The sequence below is a fragment of the Dermacentor variabilis genome, chromosome 2, assembly GCF_050947875.1.
Source record: "Dermacentor variabilis isolate Ectoservices chromosome 2, ASM5094787v1, whole genome shotgun sequence".
Taxonomy (NCBI): domain Eukaryota; kingdom Metazoa; phylum Arthropoda; class Arachnida; order Ixodida; family Ixodidae; genus Dermacentor; species Dermacentor variabilis.
This window is the reverse complement of record NC_134569.1, coordinates 6,603,585-6,628,719: the sequence shown is the minus strand read 5'-3', so window position 1 is coordinate 6,628,719 and position 25,135 is coordinate 6,603,585. Positions and strand designations below refer to the sequence as shown.

Here is a 25,135-nt window from a genome sequence, read left to right as displayed (position 1 = left end):
AACTGTGTCAGATTTGACCTGTGTGTTGAACAATTTGTAAACAATGGCACCACAAAATAAACAGTTGTTAAAGAAAAAGAAAGGTGTCAGTGTACTAAACCAAAATATGAAGTACTGTTTGCAATATATTATCATATGATATTGCTACACGCGTGTGCTATTTTATTGTTTGAATGAGGCGCGTGGGCATCATCACTTGAGAAAAGAGGAGGAACAACGAACTGGGCTCGCGCTGTGAATCTTAACTGGTCAGCACTGCAACTACTGTTGTAAATATAACCTGTAAATAGTTGCTCGTCTTGCTGACTCGTCCTTCGCGTAACATTGTGGTGGAGGTGGAATGTTTCCCGTCCTTGCCACGGAGCTCCGAAGTGACCGCACCGTCGTCTTCTCAGCCGTGGCTTCTGATGGAACTGCCCTGTCGCCACCTACACCTGCAGTGCCAAGCACAACGTACGTTACGGTTCCTAGTCTCCGTGATCCTCGGACATTCTCCGCCCAAAATGACGTTGACGTCGACGACTGGCTCAGCATGTGTGAGCATGTTAACCAAAGCCACTACTGGGACCCTACCATCATGCTTACCAATGTGATCTTTTATCTAGACGGGACATCGTGTGTTTGGTTTCACACCCATGAGGACAAGCTCTCCACCTGGGACATTTTCAAAGAGAGGCTTCGCGACTTATTTGGCAACCCGTCAGGTTGCCAACAGGCTGCGCGAAAAGAGCTTGCAACCCGTGTCCAGTCGTCGACCGAATCGTACGTCTTCTACATACAGGAAGTGCTTGCGCTTTGCAGGAAAGTCGACGAGCACATGACCGAGGTTGACAAGGTGGGCCATATCCTAAAAGGCATCGCGCACAATGGCTTCAATTTGCTCGTCTATAATGAGGTTTCTACCGTCGATGCCATCGTCAAAGAATGCCACCACGTCGTCCCACAGTTTTCCCGGCTCCCAAACACCCCTGCCACGTCCCCTTGCTCTGCTCTTACCGCCACATGACCATTTCAATAGAATGTCACACATATCGTTCACCGTGAGATTGAAGCGGTGAGTCCGGCCCCCCTTCATCCACAACCCATTGACGGTACCTTTGACCAAGCGGCCCCCACTATTTCCATTATTCAAGCAGTTCTGCGGCAAGAAATTGCAAACCTTGGCATCCCTACCACCTGCTCTTTCTCCCGACCTGATTCAGCACCCATTCTCGTGTCCACAACCTGTAATGACCAGTATTTCGCTCCCAGACCATGCAATCCTGCTGAATGGCGAACCCCAGAGGACAAGCCGATCTGCTTTCGCTGCCACCGCGTTGGTCATGTATCTCGCCACTGCCGCACCACCTGGATGCCACCGTACTGGAGCTCATTCCCTGCTCCTCGCCCATATGTCGACGTTTGCCGTTATTCACTTCGCCGTCTGTACCCTACTTTTGATGCCCCTGGCCGCCGCTCCTCCATGTGATCGCCATTGCCTCAACGCCGTTGCTCCCCGTCACCCCAACCTCCTCAATCAGCCCCATCACCCCTATCAGCTTGCTCTGGAAATGGACTTTTCTTGAACAATAATGTACGTGCCTCTTTTTACTCCCATTCCCCTACTCGTGTGCTGAATAGCTGGCCAGAATTTTCATACAGGCTGACCTGCCAGCTGACACTACCGAACTTCTGCTGCACAGCATAAACAGTGCCCTACCAGGCATCTTGCAATGCTGACATAATAAGTGCTGCCAGCGGCATTGCGTCCGTGGAACTTTGGTGCTGCATGAGATGAGGTCAAAAGTCAGTTTTGTAGCTTGTATTTTACCGCTTCGCACACCGCTGCATAGCGCTCATGGCAGCAGCAGAATGCTGCCCTCACTCCAATTGAGTAGAACGTGACAGTGCATTTACTTAGCTTCATTGTTTTTGCAACCAAACACACTGCACATCTGTCCTCCATGTGTGAGCTATGTATGCATTGACCTCGACAGCACAGCGGCGACAAAGGCATTAATGCACCTCTGGTGTCCATATAGTTGCCATCATAATAAAAAAACATTCACACAGAAACTCCACTGGAGTTGTCTAAGTATGCGCAAGCATTGGGCCACTTGCTAATCTTCACGTAGCCTGGTGTCATTATCAATCTTATAAAACTTGACCCGATCTGTAAACACTTACCAACCCTTATCATTTGTCGTCACCTTAATCAGACTTGATCCTGCGCTTAGCAACCCTTATCAACCTTATCAGACTTGATCTGACCCTTAACAAATATTAGCGGTCTTTATCAAAATTTCTCCAATCATTGTAAGCTCTTACGGCTCTTTAGCACCTTATCCATCTATGTCAAACCATTATCAACCATGATGAGACCCATATAACCCCTCATCACTCCCTATCATCCTTATCAACTTATTGACTGCTTGTCTGTCAGTGTTGCATGACGCAAAGTACATAAGCCCTCGGAAATCGGTGGTATTTTGGTCAGCGAAGGAATGCCCCATTGGAAGGTGCATCCTGCATCACCGAAATGCATTGGGTAGGTGGCGTGTCTTAAATTTTGTTTTGGCTCATGTTGAAGCTCAGCCTCCTCGTTATGAAATTTGTCGAGGGATCAAATACATGAATAATAACTGCATTGCCATCGCCAAATATGCTGCAAATGAATTTGAATGCTATGCACTGTGAAGACAAGGAAAATGTGTATTTTTTTAATGCAAGAATATGCTCGTATGTCCCCAAAATTGTACCTGAAATTCCTGATATCAATGCTTCCATCTTTTTTTGTCTATTTAATAAGTAAAGAAAGTATCACACAAACTTTAGAGCTATATCAGTTCGAAACCGGAAAAGCAGTGCATGCTGCTCACATGAAAAATGTAAAGGCCGTGAAATGATCAAGTTGAGGACAAATATTTTAATGAAACTTTGTTGTTCAAGAACCTTGTTTACATTCTTGTACAAATGCACGTCCAGGGAAAAATCTCAATGATGCTGCTTTGTTCCAATGTATTGCACAGGAGCAGCTGTCACTGGTAGTATGTTGTGAGTAATTGCACCGAAATTATAGTCGCAACAGAGAGCACATATAAAAAGCAGGAGTTCTGCAAAATATACGAGGCCGAATCAAATAAAAGTGAGCCAATGTGAATACATGACAAACAGCATACTTTATTTAAAAGTAGTCTCCATAACCATTCAGACGTTTGTCCCACTGACTAATTTTAGAATTTTAGAAATTTTAGAAAATTTAGAATGCTGAACGGCCTTCTCAAATTTTCAGTCTACCGAAAACCAGCCCACACGGGCCGCTACCTTCACATCCAATCCAACCATCCGGCAAACCACAAAGCATCTGTTGTAAATTCTTTATTCAAAAGGCCGAAACTCATTCCTCAGCGAAATCGTATCAAAAGAAAGAAAAGAGAACGGTTCTCAACGAACTTAAGAGAAATGGCTGCACAGATGACTTCCTTCGAAAAACAACCCAGCAACAAAAAAGAAGAAACAAACTACGAGACCTTCAGCCGTTGACTTCTCCCCAACCTCAGAAACGAGTGTCCATCCCGTACGTCAGAAATACCAGCGAAGTGCTCAGCAGAATGTTAAAAAAAGGCCTTAAAGTGGCGCACAAACCGATAAACACTCTCAATATCCTCCTCCCTAAGCCAAAAGATCGTCCACCAAAAGAAAAAGCTCAAGGCTTCATCTACAAAATCAACTGTGCCGACTGTCCGGCATTGTACCTTGGGCAAACCAAAAATCTAAAAGAAAGGATCAGACAACATGAGAACGATGTCAGAACATTCAACCATATACGCAGCGCTGTCGCCAAACACTCTGAAGACGCCGACCACAGAATTGCTTTCCAGGAAACTCAAGTCATTCAAACAGAGACAAACTTGCGAAAAAGACTACTATTGGAGTCATGGCACATTCAGAATACGGAGGGTAACAAACCACGTGAAGGGCACCCTACCTTCGGATTATATCCATGGCCTTGGGGACGTGATGAAAAGAAAAAAGGATGCCCGGCTAGGTAGATTCCCGCTTGAGTTCACCAAAACCAAAACGTCAGCGCTGCCCTGCAATCTCCGCCGCCCTGCAACCTCCGCCGCCCCTCCGCCTCCCATCAGCGGCACTCCCGCGGGTCAAGCTTCCCTAGCACCGGTCATCCCAGCTGCCCAGCACCACGCAGCCATCTCACCCTTTTGTTATCCCCCCCCCCCCCTCCCATCTGTGAAGTGTCTCCCCACCTTCCGTACTTCCCTGCTTTTCTTTACAAAAGACCCTTTAAAAGCTGCACACCGCCACACCCGAATAACAACCCCTGAAGAAGGAGCTGAATTGGCTCCGAAACATCGGGTTAATAAAATTAAGTTATTTGGTTGGAGTCAGTCTGAAAGTCCTAATTAATTTCCCAACCAGACAGGCAATTCTGTTGAAATGTTTAGCTTGCAATAACAGATCACAGAATCCTTAGGCTCCCCCCCCCTCTGCTCCCCCTGATGTATCGCGCATGACGGAAGGCAGCGCGCATCCTCCCCGCTTTTGTCCCTTGCGCACACAGAACTGAGCCACCATCATCGACTCACCCATGCCACCCACCCCCCACTACGCTTTCACTCACACGTACAGCATGCGGCGCGCAGTAATGATGTTATCGGCCTTGGACTTCATACGGAACATGAGAATGACGGCGACAGCAGGAATACGCCTGAGTGTGCACATAAATGCTATAGCAAAAATATAATAAGAGTATCCGGCAACTGAAGCATCCTGTGGGCCATTACTTTCCGCAAACGAAGAAGTAACAAAATTGAAGTTTCATCGTGCGACAATTTGCTGCGCCGCAACAATGTCTTTCTTCTTTTTTTTTGTGGTGCTGGGGCACCGAAATGAAAAAAGAAAATACAAAGGAAAGCATGTTGGCCACAATTGAATGCCTACTTTGGGCACCTATAATGTGGCTACCGAAGGAATATTGAAAAAAAAAAGTGAGACGCTTTGCCCACAGAGAACCATACACATACTGCTCAGTATACTACACCGGCGAGACGACTTTCCCGCGGGGTTGTGCTCAAGCGAGCGCGTTGCAATCGGTCGAGTCCCCACAGTGATGGCGGTGAGTGACCATTGTTTCTTTTTCTCGTCTGCTAATCGGGAAGTGTCCAAAACTCTGCCGGGCGAAAATCCGCTCTGCCAGAGAAAAACGGAACGCTGTCAGGATTGGGGGCTCAATGCCATCGCTCGTGATCCGTTGTCAAGATTGGAGTCCGGCATGAATTCGAAGGTAGCTGGCCCATGCCATCGTTTAACTTATCCACGCTGAGGACGTTGATGAAGGGAAGAACTGCTTCTCATCGAGAACGAGGAATATGGGTTTATTTACAGTATTTAAATCAGTCTAGCATGACTGCTTGAGAAAAAGAGTGTCAGTCCAACATGACTGCATGAGAGAAGTGTATGGAGCATTCGCCCCACAGCAGTTTTTAAACACTCTGTCCTCCCGTGATACAAGGTGACGCGAATGTTCGTTTTCTCATTGTAAACTCGCCGCCGCCCCGCAGGACCGTTTACACACACAAAGGCTCACACGGGCGAATGTCCGGAACCGACGTCAGAGGGGAGCCGTTCCGGGTAGCTCGGAGCCATTCTGGGTAGCTCGTTGTCCTGCGTCCCCGTCGGCGCGTGGGAAGCAACAAAAAACGGCTTTCCCGCGGCAGCTCGCGCACGCGTAGCAGATCAGGTCCGCGCTGGGGGGTTTGGGCACAATAGTTCGCCCGCCGAACTCATTCCGTCACAACGGCGATTTAGTCACGCTGTGGCTAGAGGATGGCGGCGGTGTCAGCACAAAGCCCGCTTCATCGAACGCATCCTAGCTGAAGCGACGGAGAGTGGGGGATGCGCGTCTTGTTCCCCGGTCGTAACTGGGTGGCAATCTTGCATTGCAGCTCGCCATTCTTAACAGTGCCTCCATGGCCCGAAAAATCTCGACTGTCTAGCGCTGACAACCGCTAGGCAGGAAGAGAACGGCTGGTGCTCAGGGGGGGGGATTGATGTCTTGGCTCGCAGCGACCACTTGTGTATTGATGTCACCGCCCCAAAACATCCAACAAGGACAGGCAACTGCAAAATGAACCCCACAACACGGCTCTGCGCCGAGATGACGTGCAGTGCCTCTCACTTTAGACCCGCTAGGCTTCAAAAAAAAAACAACATAAGTGCAGAAACAAAAAAAAAAATGCTGCATTTCGCTATGGCAATTTCTGAAGGAAATTCCTGCTGACAAATTCAGCAATCATGGAGGGAATCCTGCTAAATGAGAGGGGATCTTCTTCGCTTAATAAAATGAACACTAGTAACCCCAAAATTTCGGCGGGACCCTCAAACGCAGAATTCAAATTAGCCTGCTCAATCCATCCGCATTGCTATGCAACTTTCCCTTCTTATATCTAACGGAGAAGTTGTACTCTTGGAAAGTGAGGCTCCATTGGAGCAAGCGCCCATTTTTGTGTGACATTTGATTGAGCCACATGAGAGGACAGTGGTCGGTCTCGAAGATGAACTTCGCTCCTTACAAGTAACATGACAACTTCTGGGCGGCCCAAACTAAACAAGCGCATTCCTTCTCTGAAGCGCTGTAGGCTTCCTCCCTTACATTTAGTTTACGGCTGGCATAGAGGATAGGATGCTCCTCGTTATCGTCGCTGACCTGACTAAGTACCACGCCCATACCTCTGTCGCTTGCGTCGCATTGAACTATGAATTCCTTTGTGTAGTCTGGCGCGCGAAGCACAGGACAAGAAACCAATAGCGTTTTCAAACTTTGGAAAGCGTTCTCTTTGTCCTTATCCCAGTGTATGTTACTCGGTGCTCCCTTTCGGAGGGCGTCTGTTAATGGACTTGCCAATTGCGAGTAATTCGGAATGTACCGTTGATAGTACCCCACAAGTCCCAAAAATGAACGAAGGTCCGTTTTCGTGTGCGGCTGAGAAAATTCTCCAATCGTAGCTATTTTCAGCTCAGCCGGCCGTCTCATGCCCTGACCGACAACATGGCCCAGATAAGTAACCTGCGAACAACCAAACCTACACTTTTCCGCTTTCATCGTTAAGCCGGCTTCCCTCAGCTGTGAGAACACCTGTTTGAGGTGCGATACGTGTTGTTCCCAGCTGTCCGAAAAAATTGCTACATCATCAAGATAGGGCAAGGCGAACTCCTGCAAGTCTTTTAGGACAATATTCATTAACTTAGAGAAGCTAAACGGCGCGTTCTTCAGCCCGAAGCTGAGTGCGAGAGGGCGAAAAGTGCCTACAGGCGAGATGAATGCGGCATAGCGGCTGGCACTTTCTGAAAGGGGAACTTGCCAGTACCCCCACACGAGATCTATAGTTGAAATGTATTTAGCAGCGCTAACTCTTTCAATTCGTTCCTCAATGTTGGGTATCGGGTACAGCTGATCCCTAGCGATGGCATTTAACTTCCTGTAGTCAACACACGGACGAGGGTCCTTGTTAGGGGTTTCTACGAGTATTAGCGGTGACGTGTAGTCACTCTCAGCGGGCTCAATAACTCCCAGCTCTAGCATGCGCTGTATCTCTGCCTCCATAATCTCTCTCTGTCTTGGAGACACCCTGTAAGGCTTTGATCTTACTGGTTCGGTTGATGTCAGCTCAATTTCATGCGTTATCAGTTCGGTTCTACCCGGCCGATCGCTGGATCTGTCGAGATATTCCCCTAACACCTCTTTTAGTTCATCTAGCTGCTCGGGTCGTAGAGCGTGCGAGCTTACCGAGTGTTCTACTACTTCTTCTAGGCCGACTTCAGAGTTGGAGGTCGCCCTATACTCCTTAAACTTGGTACTAGTGCCATCCGGCTCTATGATGGTATAGTTAACGACTCCGCTCCGCTCTACATACGGCTTCATCAAATTACAGTGATATATCCTCACTTCCTTCCTGCGACCGGGCATTCTCAAAGCATAGTTAGTATCTGAAAGTTTGTGCAACACTTTAACGGGCCCGTCCCAGTGAACTTCAAGCTTGTTCTTTCTTGAAGGTTTGAGGATCATTACCTGGTCTCCGGTGTTAAACATATGAAACCTCGCATTCTTGTCGTAATAGAATTTGGCGTTCTTTTCAGCTACTCCCATGTTCTTTCTGACTAGTTCTTGGGTTGCGCTTAGCCATTCCAGCAAATTTAGCACGTATTCAACCACTGTTGGACTCTCCCCTCTTTCCTCCCACATCTCTCTTAACATTCTCAGTGGAGAACGGAGTGTCCTCCCATACACTAGTTCTGCTGGTGAGAACCCTGTCGCTTCGTGTGGAACCGTTCGCAAAGCAAACAATGTTGCCGGCAGACAGTTCTCCCAGTCCTCCTTGTGCTCGTAATAGAGCGCACGCAAAACTCGCTTAAGCACCGAATGCCACCTCTCTACACTGTTTGACTGAGGGTGATAGACAGAACTGTGTATTAACTTAACCTCGCACTTTTGCAAGAATGTGGAAGTCAGTGCGCTCGTGAATACTGACCCTTGATCTGCCTGAATTTCGGCTGGAAACCCAACTCGTGCAAACACTGTCAAAAGCGCGTCTACTACTTCGGTGGAACTGAGCTCTTTCAAAGGGATTGCTTCTGGAAACTTGGTAGCCGGACACAGCATGGTAAACAAGTACCTGTAGCCCGATTTTGTTTTTGGAAGAGGCCCTACCGTGTCTATTACAAGTCGTCTGAAAGGCTCTGTTATTAAGGGCACTACCTTCAGTGGAGCTTTCCATGTCTCTCCTGGTTTACCAGAACGCTGGCAGGCGTCGCATGATCTTACAAAGTTTTCTACGTCTTTGAAACAGCCAGGCCAGTAGTATTCCATAAGCAATCTTTCCTTTGATTTGTTTATGCCTAGGTGGCCGGACCACCCATTTCCATGACAGAGACTCAACAGGTCCTCCCTATACTTAGTAGGTACGACTAACTGATCTAAAATCCTACCCTTTCGATCTCTGTAGTGCCGATACAACAATCCTCCTCTCTCATGTATCGTCACGTTGCGCCTAGCAATGCCTTCTTTAGCTGTGTCATGTAATTTAGCTAAGCTCTCATCATTCTTTTGCTCAGCTGCCAGTGACTCTCTATCCACACGTAAGAGCTGATCAAAGTTCTTTGAGGCCGGTGATAATAACAACCCTGTCTCGCTTGTGAGTGCGTCAGCTTGCTCTTCCTGCAGGCTAGAACTTTGACACTCTAGTGCTATGCTCTCATTGAGCTGGTCAGCTGGCAGGCTCTCCTCAACTCTTCTTTTGTCCCTCGGGCCTTGCTCGGATTCGGGTATTGAAGTTATCCCCTTTTCTGCTTCCGCTGGAGGAGCTTGTGCATTTTCAGCCGAAAGCGCCGCGATCTTACGAGCTTGGCCTCGGGTCAATGCTTGTACTATGCCCTCTCCCAGTTTGAGACCTTTGTCACGCAGTAACTGATTCGAACGATTCGAAAAGATGCAAGGATACTGCAGTGACAAAAATTTGGAAACTGCAGCCTCAGTCTCTAGCTCCCCGAATGGTCCATTGATTTTGACTTTGGCCATGGGCAGACACAGGCTGTGTTCTTCTACAACCTGTTTTATCCATGCTACTTCCCCGGAGAAGTCATCTACCGTCACGTAAGACGGACGGACAATGTCCATCGTGGCGGCACTGTCTCTTAGCACTCGGCATGGTTTGCCATTAACTTGCAGGTCATGAAGATATGGACTTAAAAGTTCCATATTCTCATCTTTTTCCTCCAAGTAGGAGAAAACTACGCTAGGCTTCCCGCAGTTTACAGCTATGTGTCCCAGTTTGTGGCATTTGTAACAGCGAATTGGTCTAAAAGATTCGAATTTTCTTTTCTGTTCTTTTTGTGCGGTTTCCTCGTTAAGTTTCTCCTTGCTCTTTTCTGCGGGCTTTTCCGCCATGTCTACAGGCTCCGATCGTCTAGTCTGCGCACCCCTTTTGAACGCAAATGGTTTCCGCGGTCCATTTCGACCGTCCAAGTTTCCGTCCTCGGCGTTCAACTTTCTACGGGTTGCATACTCTTTGGCTAATTCGGCCGCCCTTTCCACAGTGTTTACATTCCCTCTGTCTTGCACCCACAGTTTCACAGCTTGGGGGATAGTTTTGTAAAACTGCTCTAGACACATGCATTCAATGATCATGTCTCTGCTGTCGTACGCTTCCGCGCTTTTAAGCCACTCGACTAGGTTGGCCTTTAAGCTATATGCAAACTCCGGATATCCCTCGCTATGTTTCTTGACTGTGCTCCTAAACCTTTGCCGAAAAGCTTCGGCTGAAAGGCGGTATTTCTTCAGGAGACTAGCCTTAACTTTTGCATAATCATATGCATCCTGTGCACTCAATCTGGCGATTACTTCCGTCGCCTCACACGGCAACATAGACAGCAACCGCTGTGGCCATGTACTCGGGCCGAAGTTCATCTTTTCGCAAGTCCTTTCAAAATTGCTTAGGAACAAGCCTATGTCGGTCCCGACCTCAAATGGCTTTAATAGCCTGTCCATGCGGTACGATTCTGCCTCACTTGATCGTCCCAGAGCGCCTTCACTTCCTTGAGACAACTCCAAACGTTTGCTTTCAAGTTCAAGTTGCATTTTTCTTAACTCGCGATCTTTATCGCGTTCCTCTCTCTCTCTTTTTTCTCTGTCCCGTTTCTCTCTATTTTTGAGAAGTTCAAATCCCATTTCAATATCTTCCTCACTGGCCTGATTGGAAATTAGCTCCGATAATTCCGATTTTAGCATTTCCTTGTGCACATCTAGGCCAAGTTCCTCACCAACAATCAACAATTCGTCTCTCAGCAGTGTCCTTAACTCCATGATTGCTGCTTTACTGCCTTGATTCAGCTCTCTAAATATAGCTAGGAAAACACAACCTAGCTAACACTCAACAATCTAGCTTCCCTACAGTTCTAAACAGAACAACCACAAAATGAAGCCTAGAGAGTCAAAGCAAGAACCAAGCACTCACCGCAGATACAGCACCATGTCGCAAAGTCCATCTCACCGCTGTCAGCCAGTTGTCAGGATTGGGAGCTCAATGCCATCGCTCGTGATCCGTTGTCAAGATTGGAGTCCGGCATGAATTCGAAGGTAGCTGGCCCATGCCGTCGTCCAACTTATCCACGCTGAGGACGTTGATGAAGGGAAGAACTGCTTCTCATCGAGAACGAGGAATATGGGTTTATTTACAGTATTTAAATCAGTCTAACATGACTGCTTGAGAAAAAGAGTGTCAGTCCAACATGACTGCACGAGAGAAGTGTATCGAACATTCGCCCCACAGCAGTTTTTAAACACTCGGTCCTCCCGCGATACAAGGTGACGCGAACGTTCGTTTTCTCATTGTAAACTCGCCGCCGCCCCGCAGGACCGTTTACACACACAAAGGCTCACACGGGCGAATGTCCGGAACCGACGTCAGAGGGGAGCCGTTCCGGGTAGCTCGGAGCCATTCTGGGTAGCTCGTTGTCCTGCGTCCCCGTCGGCGCGTGGGAAGCAACAAAAAACGGCTTTCCCGCGGCAGCTCGCGCACGCGTAGCAGATCAGGTCCGCGCTGGGGAGTTTGGGCACAATAGTTCACCCGCCGAACTCATTCCGTCACAACGGCGATTTAGTCACGCTGTGGCTAGAGGATGGCGGCGGTGTCAGCACAAAGCCCGCTTCATCGAACGCATCCTAGCTGAAGCGACGGAGAGTGGGGGATGCGCGTCTTGTTCCCCGGTCGTAACTGGGTGGCAATCTTGCATTGCAGCTCGCCATTCTTAACAACGCACACCAAAGTGACCGCACGCTGGTCGGGGCAACATGTGAAAAACACATGCGCTCTGGCAGCCCGCAGGTAGCGAGAACAAGAAAATCGAAGAGGCTCTATGTGTCCTCGCTAATAAAAGTCAAACTACAAAAAATGAAATAAGAACTTAGTTACCTTTGCTGGCTTTACTGTCTTGACATGGATGCTCTGGCGCAGGTGAAAAAAAAGGTTGATATTCTTTTCCATGACATGACGGCACAAATGAACTACCACAACACTTCGTCTCATTGGACCTCGCTGCGTGCTTTGTCAACTTGTCTGATAGTGTGTTGATTTGGCTTGTCTAGTTGTATGGTCCAATGTACAACTTTAGTAATGTCAATGCATCTTTGGCGCAAAATGTTTATAACAACATTAAACTTACGAAGTTCCGAAATTGTAAATCTCATGCACAACTGTGGGAATGTCAATGCACCTTTTACATCAAAAGTTTATGAGAACTTTATAACCATAAAATTTCAGAATTGAAATTCATGCGGTCTGTAGATACCGCGGTCTCTGCGAGATGCCGCAACGTGCCCGCTCGCTATCAAAATGCCTTTGAAACTTGGTGTTTAGATGGGGCTCCTTGCATTAAGTAACTCCAGGTGTGTGGGCATTGCCATGAAATCCAGGCCGACTTTGCAATGTTCGCGCTGAAATGTCTGTCCTTTCGAGCGTGACAAAGGCATTCTAGACAAATCCAGAATGATTTCCGGCACAGGGGGTTGTTTTGGTCTGCGGTGCAGGACAGCACGAGAAAATTTCGGGGGGGGGGGGGGCGCTGAAACACCATAAGCCTCCCCCCCCCCCCCCGCTTTCTGGATACACCCCTGGTATATAGAGCTCCAGCTGCATTTTCTTGTTGTCTGTATGAGTTACCCACATGAACAATCTCCGAACAACTTGCACAAATTTTTACTGCAGAGCTTGTGATTGAGTTCGCCATAGTAGTTGCAGACCATTTTTTTTTTCACCAAGTGTGACCACAATGAAGCTGCAAAGTAGTCCAGGCTTGTGAAACACATGCTTTCTTTATGACCTGCAGGGGCCTACAGGGTTTGAAGAGCTACGTCGCCTTTTGAAGCAGGGGGCTGATTTTTCTAAGGAAGTGGTCAGCATATTGCAGGAGCGGTGAGAAAAAGATGCACCTTTAACAGCTTGCCATTGCTGCTTCATCCTTACTTATTGGGCAATGTGTCATAGGCCCAGTTATACATTGAAATCACATATGTTGGTAAAAGCTCTGCATTAATAAAAACAAGCATGTCTTCTTTGTTGATGGTCTGTGAAAATTGTCGCCACACAGATGGAGCCACTCATTCTTACGGCTGCATGATTTGTCATGAGCTTTGTGCTGTGACTAAAAGTATTGCTCAGAGGCAACAACATTGATGACAGTCATGGTGATGGCATTCTTCAAGCTGTGGGCTCCTCAACAGTGCATTATTCTCATTTATGTGGGCAGAGTCTATTCACATGCATGTATGATTAAACAATGAACTGCTACTTTTTTTTGAAAATGGAACATTCTGTATAATAGTTTTTTTTACATACGCCATAACTCTAGGTTTTTCTCTACTGCCAGTACTATGTCCATTGTTCCTGTGGTTCAAGCATTCCAGGTCAGCATTTTTACTACCATGTTGGCACTGTATATTTAATTAGAGGCATGAAATAGCATAGATCTACTTGTAAATATTTTCCAGATCTAAAGGGGGACCCTCCAATATTTCCTCCTGCCACCATGGTAGTACACACTAACCATTGAGTGCCCTGCCCTAAAGGAAATGGCTGCTGCCCTTTCCAGAAAAAAACTGTGGCATTGTTTTGACGTGTACTTACTTATCCTTTTCTTGGGGACTGCATTTTACTCGCTGACAACTTAAAGTTATTGCTGAGCACAAGATGTGCCTGCATGATTGGAACTTTTTCTAATATTATCATTGATTCTATCTGTTGTGTATGTTATTGCTGAACCAAGATAGTATGCGTGACATGAATTGTGGAGTACTTTCCACAAGGCATGTGGGTACCAGCGATTATGCTGGAACCTTCGACGAGTCATGTATAAAAGCCAACACACTTGACTTATGGGTCAGATAAGCTGGAAGCTTGGGTGAGTTGGTGATTCAATATCAACATGTTTGCACAGCATTGTAGTTTAGTGTCGTTTCTTTTTTTGACTAAGTGGCTTTTTCTGCCCCGGAAAAATTATCAGTGTTCTGTAGGCGTGTGAATGCTCATTCCACATGACGAAATATTTGCAATACTAACCATAGGAAGCGGTTTGGAGCATGTGCCCTGGGTTTGGTTTACATGATTCCCTTGACTTTCAGAAAGAAATGTGTTGGCCAAACAGGCAGATGTTTAAATGGGCGATTGAAAGAGCATTTTTACAATGTTTATACCACCGTGGAAGGTCATCTTGGCATTCACTGCAGAGACTGCCATTGTAATCCTGAATTTGAAAACTGTGTCGTAATTTCCAAACACCGAGAACAGCTTACACATGAAATTATAGAACCTGACAAGATACAGCGGCTGGGCGACCTTTGCATCAGCATGCCGTCTATTGCCCTCACAAAAAACGAAATCAAGTATCTGGCTGTGATACAACAGGGGTTCCTGTGTGACTTAATGCAAAAGTTGTTTTTTTCATTAGTTTTTCTCATGTATATAGTTCCGGCGATTCAGTTGAAGTCAACGCCTGTGTTGTATTCTTCCTTCAGTCCTTGTCTTTTGCGCTGCGCAAACATGTTGTTATGGGTCAGACTTTTGACGATCACTAACTGTGATCACTGCTATCATTGTGCTTTGAGTGTAACCTGTTTTCTGGGCACAGGTTCACCTAATAAAGAGTTAGTCTCGTGAGTCACAGTTTTGCTATTATGTTTTTCAAAGTCACTACAACATCAAAGTATTGTTAGTAATCAAATGCCTCCTGTGCTGTTCCCTTTGACTTTACATCATTCCTGCTGCATGTGCAACTATGCCAGCACATAAAGATGCCTGCCCTGCTTAGCATGTCAATGCACTGAGTTTTCATATTGGCATGGCCTCTGAGATCAGTCCCTTACGATGTCCAACTTCAGAGGCCATGTTATTGACACACTGGTATTATGTGCCACAATATGGAATTGGTCGATCATCAGATTTCTCCAACTATGATGCTGCCAGAGATGCTGCTTAGTTGTGACTGTGTATCAGTACACATGAAGAGTAATAGAAATTGAAGGAATGGGTAGGCAGATTTTTCAAAATGAAATTTCAGGTTCTCTGCTGCATTTACAGGAATAATTTTTGCAAATGGACTTCTTCTTGGGCAAGTTGGCGCTTAGATTTCCTAGGTATACTTGGTTGTGGCGCAAAATACATTTGGTGAAAAGGGACAGAAAAAAGAAGACAGTGAAGCGCCAAACTACCAACTGTTTAATGACAGCCTCAAAAACATGTAGAAAAAAAGAATACTTCCACGCGTGTGCAGAGGTCCAAGGTGTGACATGGAACAACATGGTCGTGATAACATATTTTCAAAAAAGCACATTTCTGCTGAATGCAATAGGATATATATATATATATATATATCGCTGACACAATCAGACCCTTTCTTTTTAATATAAAACACTTCCATCAACTCCCTTGCAGTTTGGTCCCTACTTTTACCAAGAATCAATACTTGCTCGAAGCATGGCCTACAACGACAGGCTTACAGTGCAGTGCAACTTACAGTGCACAGGAAGATGCGCATTGTCACACTTGCCAATACTATTAGCATGCTCCCTCAGTTTCTCATTAATACAACGTCCCGTTTGTCCAACATAGGACACAATCTAGGGGCATCTTGTTGTCAAAGTTGCATTTGGCCTATGTGTCTACCGGAAAAGATAATGCGGACAGATTGTCTGTTTCTTCGGAAATGGAGCCACAAAGAACAAGGACAATTTGTCCACAAAAGTTAATGGCTCCATTTGACGATAAGTGAGATGACCTTGATGCTTATCTGCATCGTTTTGAAAGAATTGCTTTGGGACAATGCTGGGAGCGATCTGAGTGTGCGACAGCGCTTAGTTTGTGTTTAGTTGGAGAAACGTTGAACGTGTTCGGAAGAATGCCAGCATCTGAGTCAATGGACTACGACAAAGTCAAGAAAGCATTACTGCAGAGATTCAGACTAGCTGCAGAAGGATTCCGTGAGAAATTCCGAAATAGTAAACCAGAACAATCAGACTGGTAAACAGTTTGCTTGCCGTTTGACAAATTATTTTGATAGATGGATGGAAATGGCAAACACAGAGAAGACGTATGAAGGAGTCAGGGAGCACATTGTGATTGAGCAGTTCTTGACTTGTGGTAGCACAAAACTCAATGTTTTTCTTAAAGGGAGGCTGAAAGCTTTTCCAGCAAAAATGAGTGAAGACCAGTACGCCGTGGTTTTCCACCCTCTGAATTCGAATATCGCATCGAAATTGAGCGAAAGAAAGCACGAACATATTTTATTTCGACGAAAAGTGCAGCAGCAGACACGCCCAGCTTGCGCGCCTCGTTTCCGCCTGTGATTGGTCAGGCGGCTCGTGACGTCAACAATGGTGTTCGTCCGGACCGACTGCTGCCGCTACACACGAAGCATGGTGCAAAGTAGTTCGGTGGTGTTTTGCTGAGACGGTCATGGAAATTTTCGAGAGCTTGCATTTCTCTGAGGAGTTCGGCGTTAAGTCCAAACTCTACGAGAGCGATTTTGCGCGTGACGGTGACGGGCGATGGCTTCGAGCGACAAAACGGGCCGTCGCTTGAACAAATCGCTCGGTGTTGTCGCTCGATCACTCGTTTCTAGAAATCTAGAACTCGTCGCTCGTCGCCTGGAAATGCTATGAGCGACTAGCCAATTGTGCGAAGCCGAAACTGGATGTACATAACTCAAATACTACTGTTTGCCGCACAGAACGAGCAAACTATTGAATTTTACACGTGTAAGAATAAGGACCTCGTGCAAGACCTTCAGTAATATCTTATGCTCCTTCTTCAGTAAAATACATCAACTTAAATTGATAAAGCATGCGTCACGCTAGTTTCGGCGCGTATATTGCTGCCCTCATACCAGGAAGTCATCGCTCAAAGCCGTTGCTCGCGTGGAGTTCGGCTTGCAGACGATGAGTGAACGCGACAGCCATCGCCTCGCTTGTAGCGCTGTCGCGTGCAAGATCACTTGTAAGGGGTTTATACTTGTACATACTACATGTATGAGCCGATTGCGAAGAGCTGGCCTCTCCAAGGAGCATAAAATGCTGGTGCAAGCACTGCTTTCCACACGAACGAAGGCGAAGTGTTAGCATCTCCTTGTGTTGGAAATGTTCTTTGGCGAGTATGTTTTTTGCTAAGCTGCATTCAGCGTTCCAGTGAGTACGTTTCCGTGCAAACAACTGTAGTGTTATGTTCCTGCATGCCTCCTCGTAAAACGTAAGCGGTGATGCAATCTTCAGCATTTGTGCGCTGCCCCAAAGCTGTCGGCAATCTACACAGATGGTTTAAACGCGGGAAAAGTTTACCGGCTGTTGTAGCACGTGTAGTATAGACCCTTCATCAGCGCGCCATCCGCACGCTACTCGTAACCGGCGAATTCCGTTGGCTACGTGAGATGGTCGGTTTCTTATGTGTGCGAGAGAAGGAGGAGCGCAGCGTCTTGCCGTGAGCAGGCTTTCCAACACATGCAAACTTTACGCTTGCACTGCGTTATGGTAGCTGCATGCAGGCTGTTTCACAAAACACGCGCGAATAGAAAATGCGTGGCGCTTGGCGATGAAACCTGCGTCAAGGGTGGGCGATAAACATGCACCTTCCGTTCAGCGTGCTAACTATTTTTTTTTAGGAGAGCCCAAAGCACGCATTATTGATAAACTCCGGTAGTAATCGTCACAGAAGTTGTTAGAGCACAACACTGTTGTTCTTGAGCGCTTGGAAGTTGTTTCGCTTCACACCAGCCTCCCACTTAGCTGAAAGCTTCTGGTCTTGCAGGAACTAACGGAACATCGCCGCGGCCGCTGGTGTTCGTGCAAGCATAGGCTGCACAGAACGCCGGCGTGATCAGCCTACAAGTTCAATTGATGCTGCGCACGTCAACTACCACTCTTATATACACACAAATAAAGGAATGTAGGGTCGAGCGAAGCAGATTAGGACGGCACGCACGCAGAAATAAGCCAGGTCAGGCACGGTCGCGGAGACTGCGAAGGAGAGGAACACCAGTGTTGACGTCACTAAGCCGCGGTTTCCGGTCTCCGCTCGCATCGTCAGTGTCAGCAGCAGCGCGCGGCGCTCGACGGGGGGGCGGAGCTACAGCGCAATTTTAACCGACGATTGCATCGCTCCTAAGTGATATATCCCCCCTAAAATTTTACCTTCATGGTTTATAAGGTTACCTCATCCATATATGAGCGTCTTATTGAATTCGACAGACTCTTCAGCTTCCCTTTAAAAGATGTTCACTAAAATGTCTAGATGACTTTGCTGATTCTGCTGACCAATTTCTGGGAGCGCAAGGCATGAGGAAGTTAGATAAAAACGAAGAAGATACTCACAAAAGAGACGATGATGTAATACAAGTTAGGCAAGGTGCGGTACCTAAGGTACTTGGATGTTTCTTGTGCAACCGCATCGGTCATCGTGCAGTAGATTGTCGTGTAGGAGGGAATCAACCACAGGCGCATATCATTTGTCAGCACTGCAAGAGAAGAGGACACCGCACAGAATACTGCAGACTACAGAACCAAGAAAAGGCCGCAGGAATGGTTTCCCTAAATGGTGGAAAGGCAGCATCCCCACAAGGATCAACCAAGGATACCCAGGATACACATGATGCGTCGAAAACCATGGTCTCGGACAACAAGGACGCCTTCGAGAAGACGAGACTATCACTGGGTCTTCCTGTAATTGATGGAGAGATCAACGAAATACGAGTCTCGGTTCTTCGAGATAGTGGAACCAACACGGCCTTAGTGAGGCGGAGTTTGGTTCAGGAGCAAGAACTAACAGGAGAAATAGCGGCGGTTATCATGGTCGACAGCACGGTTAGGCATTTGCCTGAGGCCAGAATTCAAGTTTCTACTCCCTACTACTTTCGATGACTGATAGTGAAGTGCGTAGATGAGCCGCTATATGATTTAATATTGGGCAATCTACCAAGAGTAAGAAGCGTGGATAACCCTGATATCAAGTGGAAGAGCAGCTGCATCGACATGAGAAAAGCGAAATAAAAACAGCAAGAGGACGATCCTAACATGGCCACACAAAAAGTAAGACTACGGAGAATAGCCCAACAGTTTCGTCAGCGGTAGCTACAAGATCAAGTATGCAGCGAACATTGAGGGCACTGAAGGTACCTACAACTGAAGTACTTGTGGTGACGCCAACAGAATTTGCGGAAATGCAAAGAAAGGATGATTCCCTACAAGCCTGCTTTGAGAAGCAAGGAGAGTCAATGACAAATAAAAGAGGAAGAACTATTTTTAAATTCCAGAGGAAAAATGGATTGTTGTACAGGAGATGTAAGTTTACCTTGGGCAGAGAAGTGATGCAGTTGGTGGTTCTCGAATTTGGGACACAACAGTATCATGGCCGGGCAGCAAGGCATGAAAAGAACGGTGGCTAGGATCACAGAAGAATTTTTCTGGCCAGGACTACAAAGCGAAGTAAAGAGATATATAAAATTCTGTGACATTTGCCAGCGGACGATAACAAAAGGACGAGTGAATCGAGTTCCACTTGGAAATATGCCAACCATTGATATGCCATTTCAGAGAGTAGCGATAGACATCGTAGGACCAATAAAGCCGGTATCAGCAAAAGGAAACCGCTATGTTCTCACGATGGTCGATATGGCGACAAGATTTCCAGAAGCCATTGCCTTAAAAGGCATAGATTCAATTCAGGTTGCCGAGGCTCTAATAGAGATGTTCTCTCTGTATGGTCTTCCCCGAGAAATTCTTAGTGACCGGGGATCCAACTTCACATCTGACCTAATGAAGGAGCGCAACAGGTTGCTTTCGATAAAGCAGCTGCTCCCAACACCATATCATCCTATGGCGAATGGCCTGGTAGAAAGATTTAATGGCACATTGAAGAATATGATAAAGAAGATGTGTCACGAAAGACCTATAGATTGGGACCGTTACCTACCAGCATTATTGTTTGCATACAGAGAAGGCCCACAAACAAGCCTCAATTTTTCTCCGTTCGAGATGCTATATGGACGCGCGGATAGAGGTCCATTAACTATCCTCAAGGAGGAGTGGGCAAATGAAGGACTCGACACTGAAGTCAAAACGACGTACACCTACATGTTGGAACTTTGAGAGAAACTGGAAGAAACGTGCAAGTTAGCACATCGGAGTTTGTAGGAAGCCAAAGAACAATGTAAAACCTATAATAACAAGAAGGCAGTGACAAGATGCCTCAATCCAGGAGACAAAGCTCTTATCCTTCTACCCAGTGATGGAAACAAACTGTTTATGCAGTGGAAGGGATCATTTGAGGTAACCCAGAAAAGGAACGTGATGGATTACGAGCTCCTGGTGAATGATTCTAAAAAAGTGTTTCACATCAACATGTTAAAGAAATATGAAGAGAGGCATAATTCGCAAGAATTCGAAGTTGTGAACATGGTACTCACAGAAGAGAAAGATGACTTGGATGTACACACCTACCACTACAAGAAAACCATGGGGTTAGAAAAAAGCAGTCATTAATCCAGGTCTGGATGGAGAAGAAGCAGCAGAGTTAAAATCATTATTACATAAGTATGACAAATTATTCTTGGACCTCCCAGGAAGAAATGTTAGTGAGTGCCAGTTAGAATGCACTACGGACACACCAGTGTACGTCAAACAATACTCATTGCCGCTAGTGGTACAAGGCTCTATTGAGAAGGAAGTTGACGAAATGTTACATCAAGGCATCATTGAAAGGTCTACATCAGCTTACAACGCACCTCTGGTGGTTGTAAAGAAACCAGATGGCTCTAATAGGCTTTGTGTAGATTTCAGGAGGTTGAACAGTGTATTAGTGTCTGATTCTGAGCCAATACCAAGAGTGGACATGGTTTTCGCAAAGGTAGCAAGAAAAACATTTTTTTCAAAGCTTGACTTAGCGAAGGGGTACTGGCAAATACCCATGAATAAGACCTCCAAAGAAAAGACGGCATTTTCAAGTACAAATGGGCTATTTCAATTCAAGTACATGCCATTTGGACTAAAGACAGCCGCTGCAGTATATACGAAACTCATGAGAAGAGCACTTCACGGTCTGAAAAATGTGGAACATTATATTGACGATATTATGATGGTGACAGACACTTGGGAAAAGCACCTGGAAGCATTAGAACGATTATTTTATAGGTTACAGGAAGCCAAGCTGACCATCAAGCCAACGAAGTGTGAATTTGGTTTTCACGTGGTGACATTTTTGGGACACAAGTTAGGCATGGTACACATTTCGATGAAAGAGGGAATACTAGAGAAGATTCAAAAAGCAAACCCCCCAAAGAACAAGAAAGAAGTACAGTCTCTTCTGGGATTGACGGGGTTCTACAGGGACTTCAGTCCACATTATGCGGAGATAGCTGATCCATTGGTGTAATTAATAAAGAAAGGTGCAAGCAATACAGTGAAATGGACAAAAGCGCAAGAGGACGCATTTGAAACACTCAAGCAGCACATGGCCAATCCTCCCGTTCTGGTGGCGCCCAACTTAGAAAGAGAGTTTGTTTTGCGCACAGATGCATCAGAGAACGCTCTTGGGGCGGTGTTGCTACAAGAAAATGACAATGTATTACATCCGGTATTCTACACAAGCAAACGGTTGCTCGAAAAGGAAAGGCATAACTACTCGACTGTGGAAAAGTAATGTTTAGCTCTTGTATGGGCAGTCAAACGGTTTCACATATACCTGTATGGAAAACATTTTTGGGTGCAGACAGATCACCAACCCCTTGAGTTCTTAAATAAAGCAAAGTTAACGAATTTCAGAGTGATGACTAGGGGCCTTGCGCTGCAAGAATATAGCTTCCATGTAGAATACATCAAGGGAAGTGAAAATGTTGGAGCAGATTTTATGAGTAGAACTTCATAGTAAATGGTGTAACAAGTGTTACGACAGTTTACTCTAGAAGAGTTGTGGTTTAGGAGTATTGGACAACGACTTTTTTATGTGCAATAGTGAACTCGATGATGTGTACAGTGCAGTAAATAAGTGAAGTGAGGTGAAGTGAAGTGATGTGTGGGGAAGGTACCCAGTGGTGCAAATGACAAAAATGGTGGAAGACATCAAGCGTTAATGTTTGACCGACATATGAAGACGATGGAAACATCCAATACAAGGAAAAAGAAGCAGTTTTTCATATGGAAAAACTCTTGAAGGTGGGCATAATATGTCATGAGCCAATAAAGGAAAAAAGAAAGAAGAAGAAAAAGCAGAAGATAAGAAGAAAACAAGAAGAGACAAGGAGTCGGTGGCAGAAATAAAGAAAAAAGAAGATAGAAAATAAAAGTGTACAAATAAAAAGAATACGAAAGCAGAAGAAGAAGCGCAAAAGTGCACGCGCAGCTACGTGGCTAATGGGAGAAGGGACACGTAGCCGAAGAGAGCGGCCCAGCTACACTCTGGGACGAAGCAGGAAAAGGGGCTGGAGGCCGAACAGGACGGGTGGATCGTGGAGACAGTAGCAACCCAGTGGAAGCAGTTCTTCAACTGCCGCGGCCACGACCCACGAGCTGAGTAGACCTCCCACCGGAAGCTGCAGCTACAGGCTAACGGATTCCCTGCGGCTACGATCTGCAGCTTGCAGAATTGACCGGGCGATTCTTGCACCTAGGTCCACCCTCCAGGCCAACCGTGGACTGAACGTCAGACACAGTGACATCGAGTCTACGATGCATCGGCAGGCCCAACGACGTGTCATCGGAAGCAGCAACGACAAGGTGACGTGGCCACGTCGATAGACTTTATGTATTTTCAACTTCATAATACATCGAGTGTGAGGACTTAAGACAATATTTTCAATTAGCTAGCTTTGTATATAGTTTGTCGTATGTTAGGGTTTTGCCATTGGGTTGACAATGCGTGCTTTCTGGATATATGTATTTTGTCTTATGCTCATCCCCCATAAAGGCTTTTCTTAACTCAAATGTTCCTTGTGTCGTGTTTACCGCCCTGAGACCGTGACACTCATAGACCACCCCTTTAACAGTCCCTCAAAGGTTGGACTGCTTCTGGCAGCCCCGTGGCTCATTGTGCATGATCAGGGGGCACAATTGAGCCAACTTGTTCGGAGCCTAAAAGACAACTGGAATGCCATATCTGGTAGCCACCTTCTTGAGGTTACAGCTCACACGGTGCACATAAGGGACTGCCTCAGACTTAACACGCTCCCTTTCCTTCGAGTGCGTTTTCACACTCGCAGCGCTAGCTTTCAGCTTTTGCAGCAGGGACTCGATCACAGAATTTAAGACAGACTGAGGGTAGCCTGTTTTTAAAAGTCCCTCATGCTGATTGCAAAAACTCACCTGCATCACATGCAAACATCATTTGCGCCGAGCTGATTACAGGCAAAATAAGGCGATTCCAAGCTTCAGTCTTAAAGTATGCTGAGTTGTACTGCAACAATTCCTTTTTACCTTGAGGGAGGTAAGCATAGCAAACGTGATCACTCATAAGTGTTAGACCTTAATCTAAAAACTGCAACGAACTGTCCTTCAGAGGCTCATTAGTAAAAATAAGTCCTTTTGCATTTGCTCTAAAAACGTCTAAAAGCTGCTCAACCATTTCATGGCATGGCAAAGGGCACCTATTAACAACAACTAAAAGATCATCAACGTATCTAAAGACTTTCAGAATATTAGGATGAGATGAAGTGAAAACACATTGTAGTGTGTGGTCAAAGTAGGATAAAAAGATGTCACATAAAATGGATGCTACAAGTGAACCAATGCAAATGCCCTTTTTCTGCAAAAATATGTCATGTTCAAAAGTTACAAAGGTGCGGTTGAGACAAGCTTCCAAGAGGGAAACAAACTGTTAAGCTGACATCTCCATTTTAGACACGGAACCAGCTTCACCACTTTCATCAATGCACTGTTTAACAGCTTTTAGAAGCTCAGGAAGCGGAACAGAGTAAAAAAGGTCATTTATGTCAATGGAGAAAACATAGCCTATTTCTTGGCTGCCACAGAAATATTCAAAAACTTCATCGGAGTTTCTAGTCAAGAAAGGGTAATTCAATTCAAGAAGCTGCAGGTCTTTTAGCAAAAAAACTACTGACTTGATATTGCCACGTGTCCCTTCACTAAAAATCGTTCGAAACGGTACATCAACCTCATGGGTCTTGGCACTACAAAAAGCTGTGTGAAAAGCTTTTTTGCTCTTTCTGATCTGTTTAGCTAATATTTCACAGCCAATTTCTTCACAGAACGAAGTCCAGGGTTTTCTTAATTTTTGATAAACTGACCTTAGCAGGCTTAAAATTCTTAAGCATAACTGCGAGTCGGCCTAGTTGGAACATATTCATATTTATACTTTTTATGCGCAAACAAACAGGGACGAAGAATAGGGGCAACACAAGGACGAGCGCTCGTCCTTGTGTTGCCCCTATTCTTCGTCCCTGTTTGTTTGCGCATAAAAAGTATAAATATTAAAATTCTTGCTGATTGTTGAAGGTTTGCCTAGGCAGAGCCACAAAAGCGCCTTCCTCATCGGACTGCATTAGATTGTGGTCTTTGAAGAAAGACACCACACACTGCAACACTCGCACCTTACGGCCAGTTCTGGCCTTGGGGGCAGCTTTGTGTCTAGACCACCCAGCAGGCAACGCTCACGCTATTCCCGGGGTGCTTTCTTGCAACTTGCCAATTCCACGCAAGAAGTTCTTGTGCTGGAGCCTGAGGCTCAACTCCATATTTCGGTCCCTTATAGAGAAGGCTGCCTATATCCTCTGGAATATTGGTTTCACCAATAACCATCAGTCTCTACTCCGTCTATTCTTGGTGATTGCCTTGTTCGCACTCCTCAGAAGGCAAGACAGCCTACTGTTCCATGTTGTTTCCGGTTGTCTTTTCGGGTCCCAACAATTTGGCTCAATTGTGCCCACAGGTCACACACAATGAGCAGCGGGGCTGCCAGCAGCATCACGCCAAACCTTTGAGGGACTGTGTTGAAGGGTTGGTCTACGAGATACCCCTAGATTGCGGCAAGTCCTACGTTGGACAAATGGGATGTTGTATTAACGACAGACTGAGCGAGCATGCTAATAGTATTGGCAA

General features: G+C 46.0%; 1 protein-coding gene across 4 annotated transcripts in view; it reads left to right on the top strand.

The window, feature by feature from the left end:
- Positions 1–25,135, top strand: part of Nost (Nostrin) — a 109,136-nt gene that overhangs the window by 5,865 nt on the left and 78,136 nt on the right. For all 4 annotated transcript variants that reach the window (XR_012825844.1, XR_012825845.1, XM_075679571.1 and 1 more), the window contains exon 2: positions 12,877–12,962. Coding sequence is in view for 2 of the 4 variants with exons in the window: in XM_075679571.1 (XP_075535686.1) it covers positions 12,877–12,962 (86 nt within the window). In the remaining 2 variants the exon portion in view is untranslated. The remainder of the gene's footprint in view (positions 1–12,876; positions 12,963–25,135) is intronic.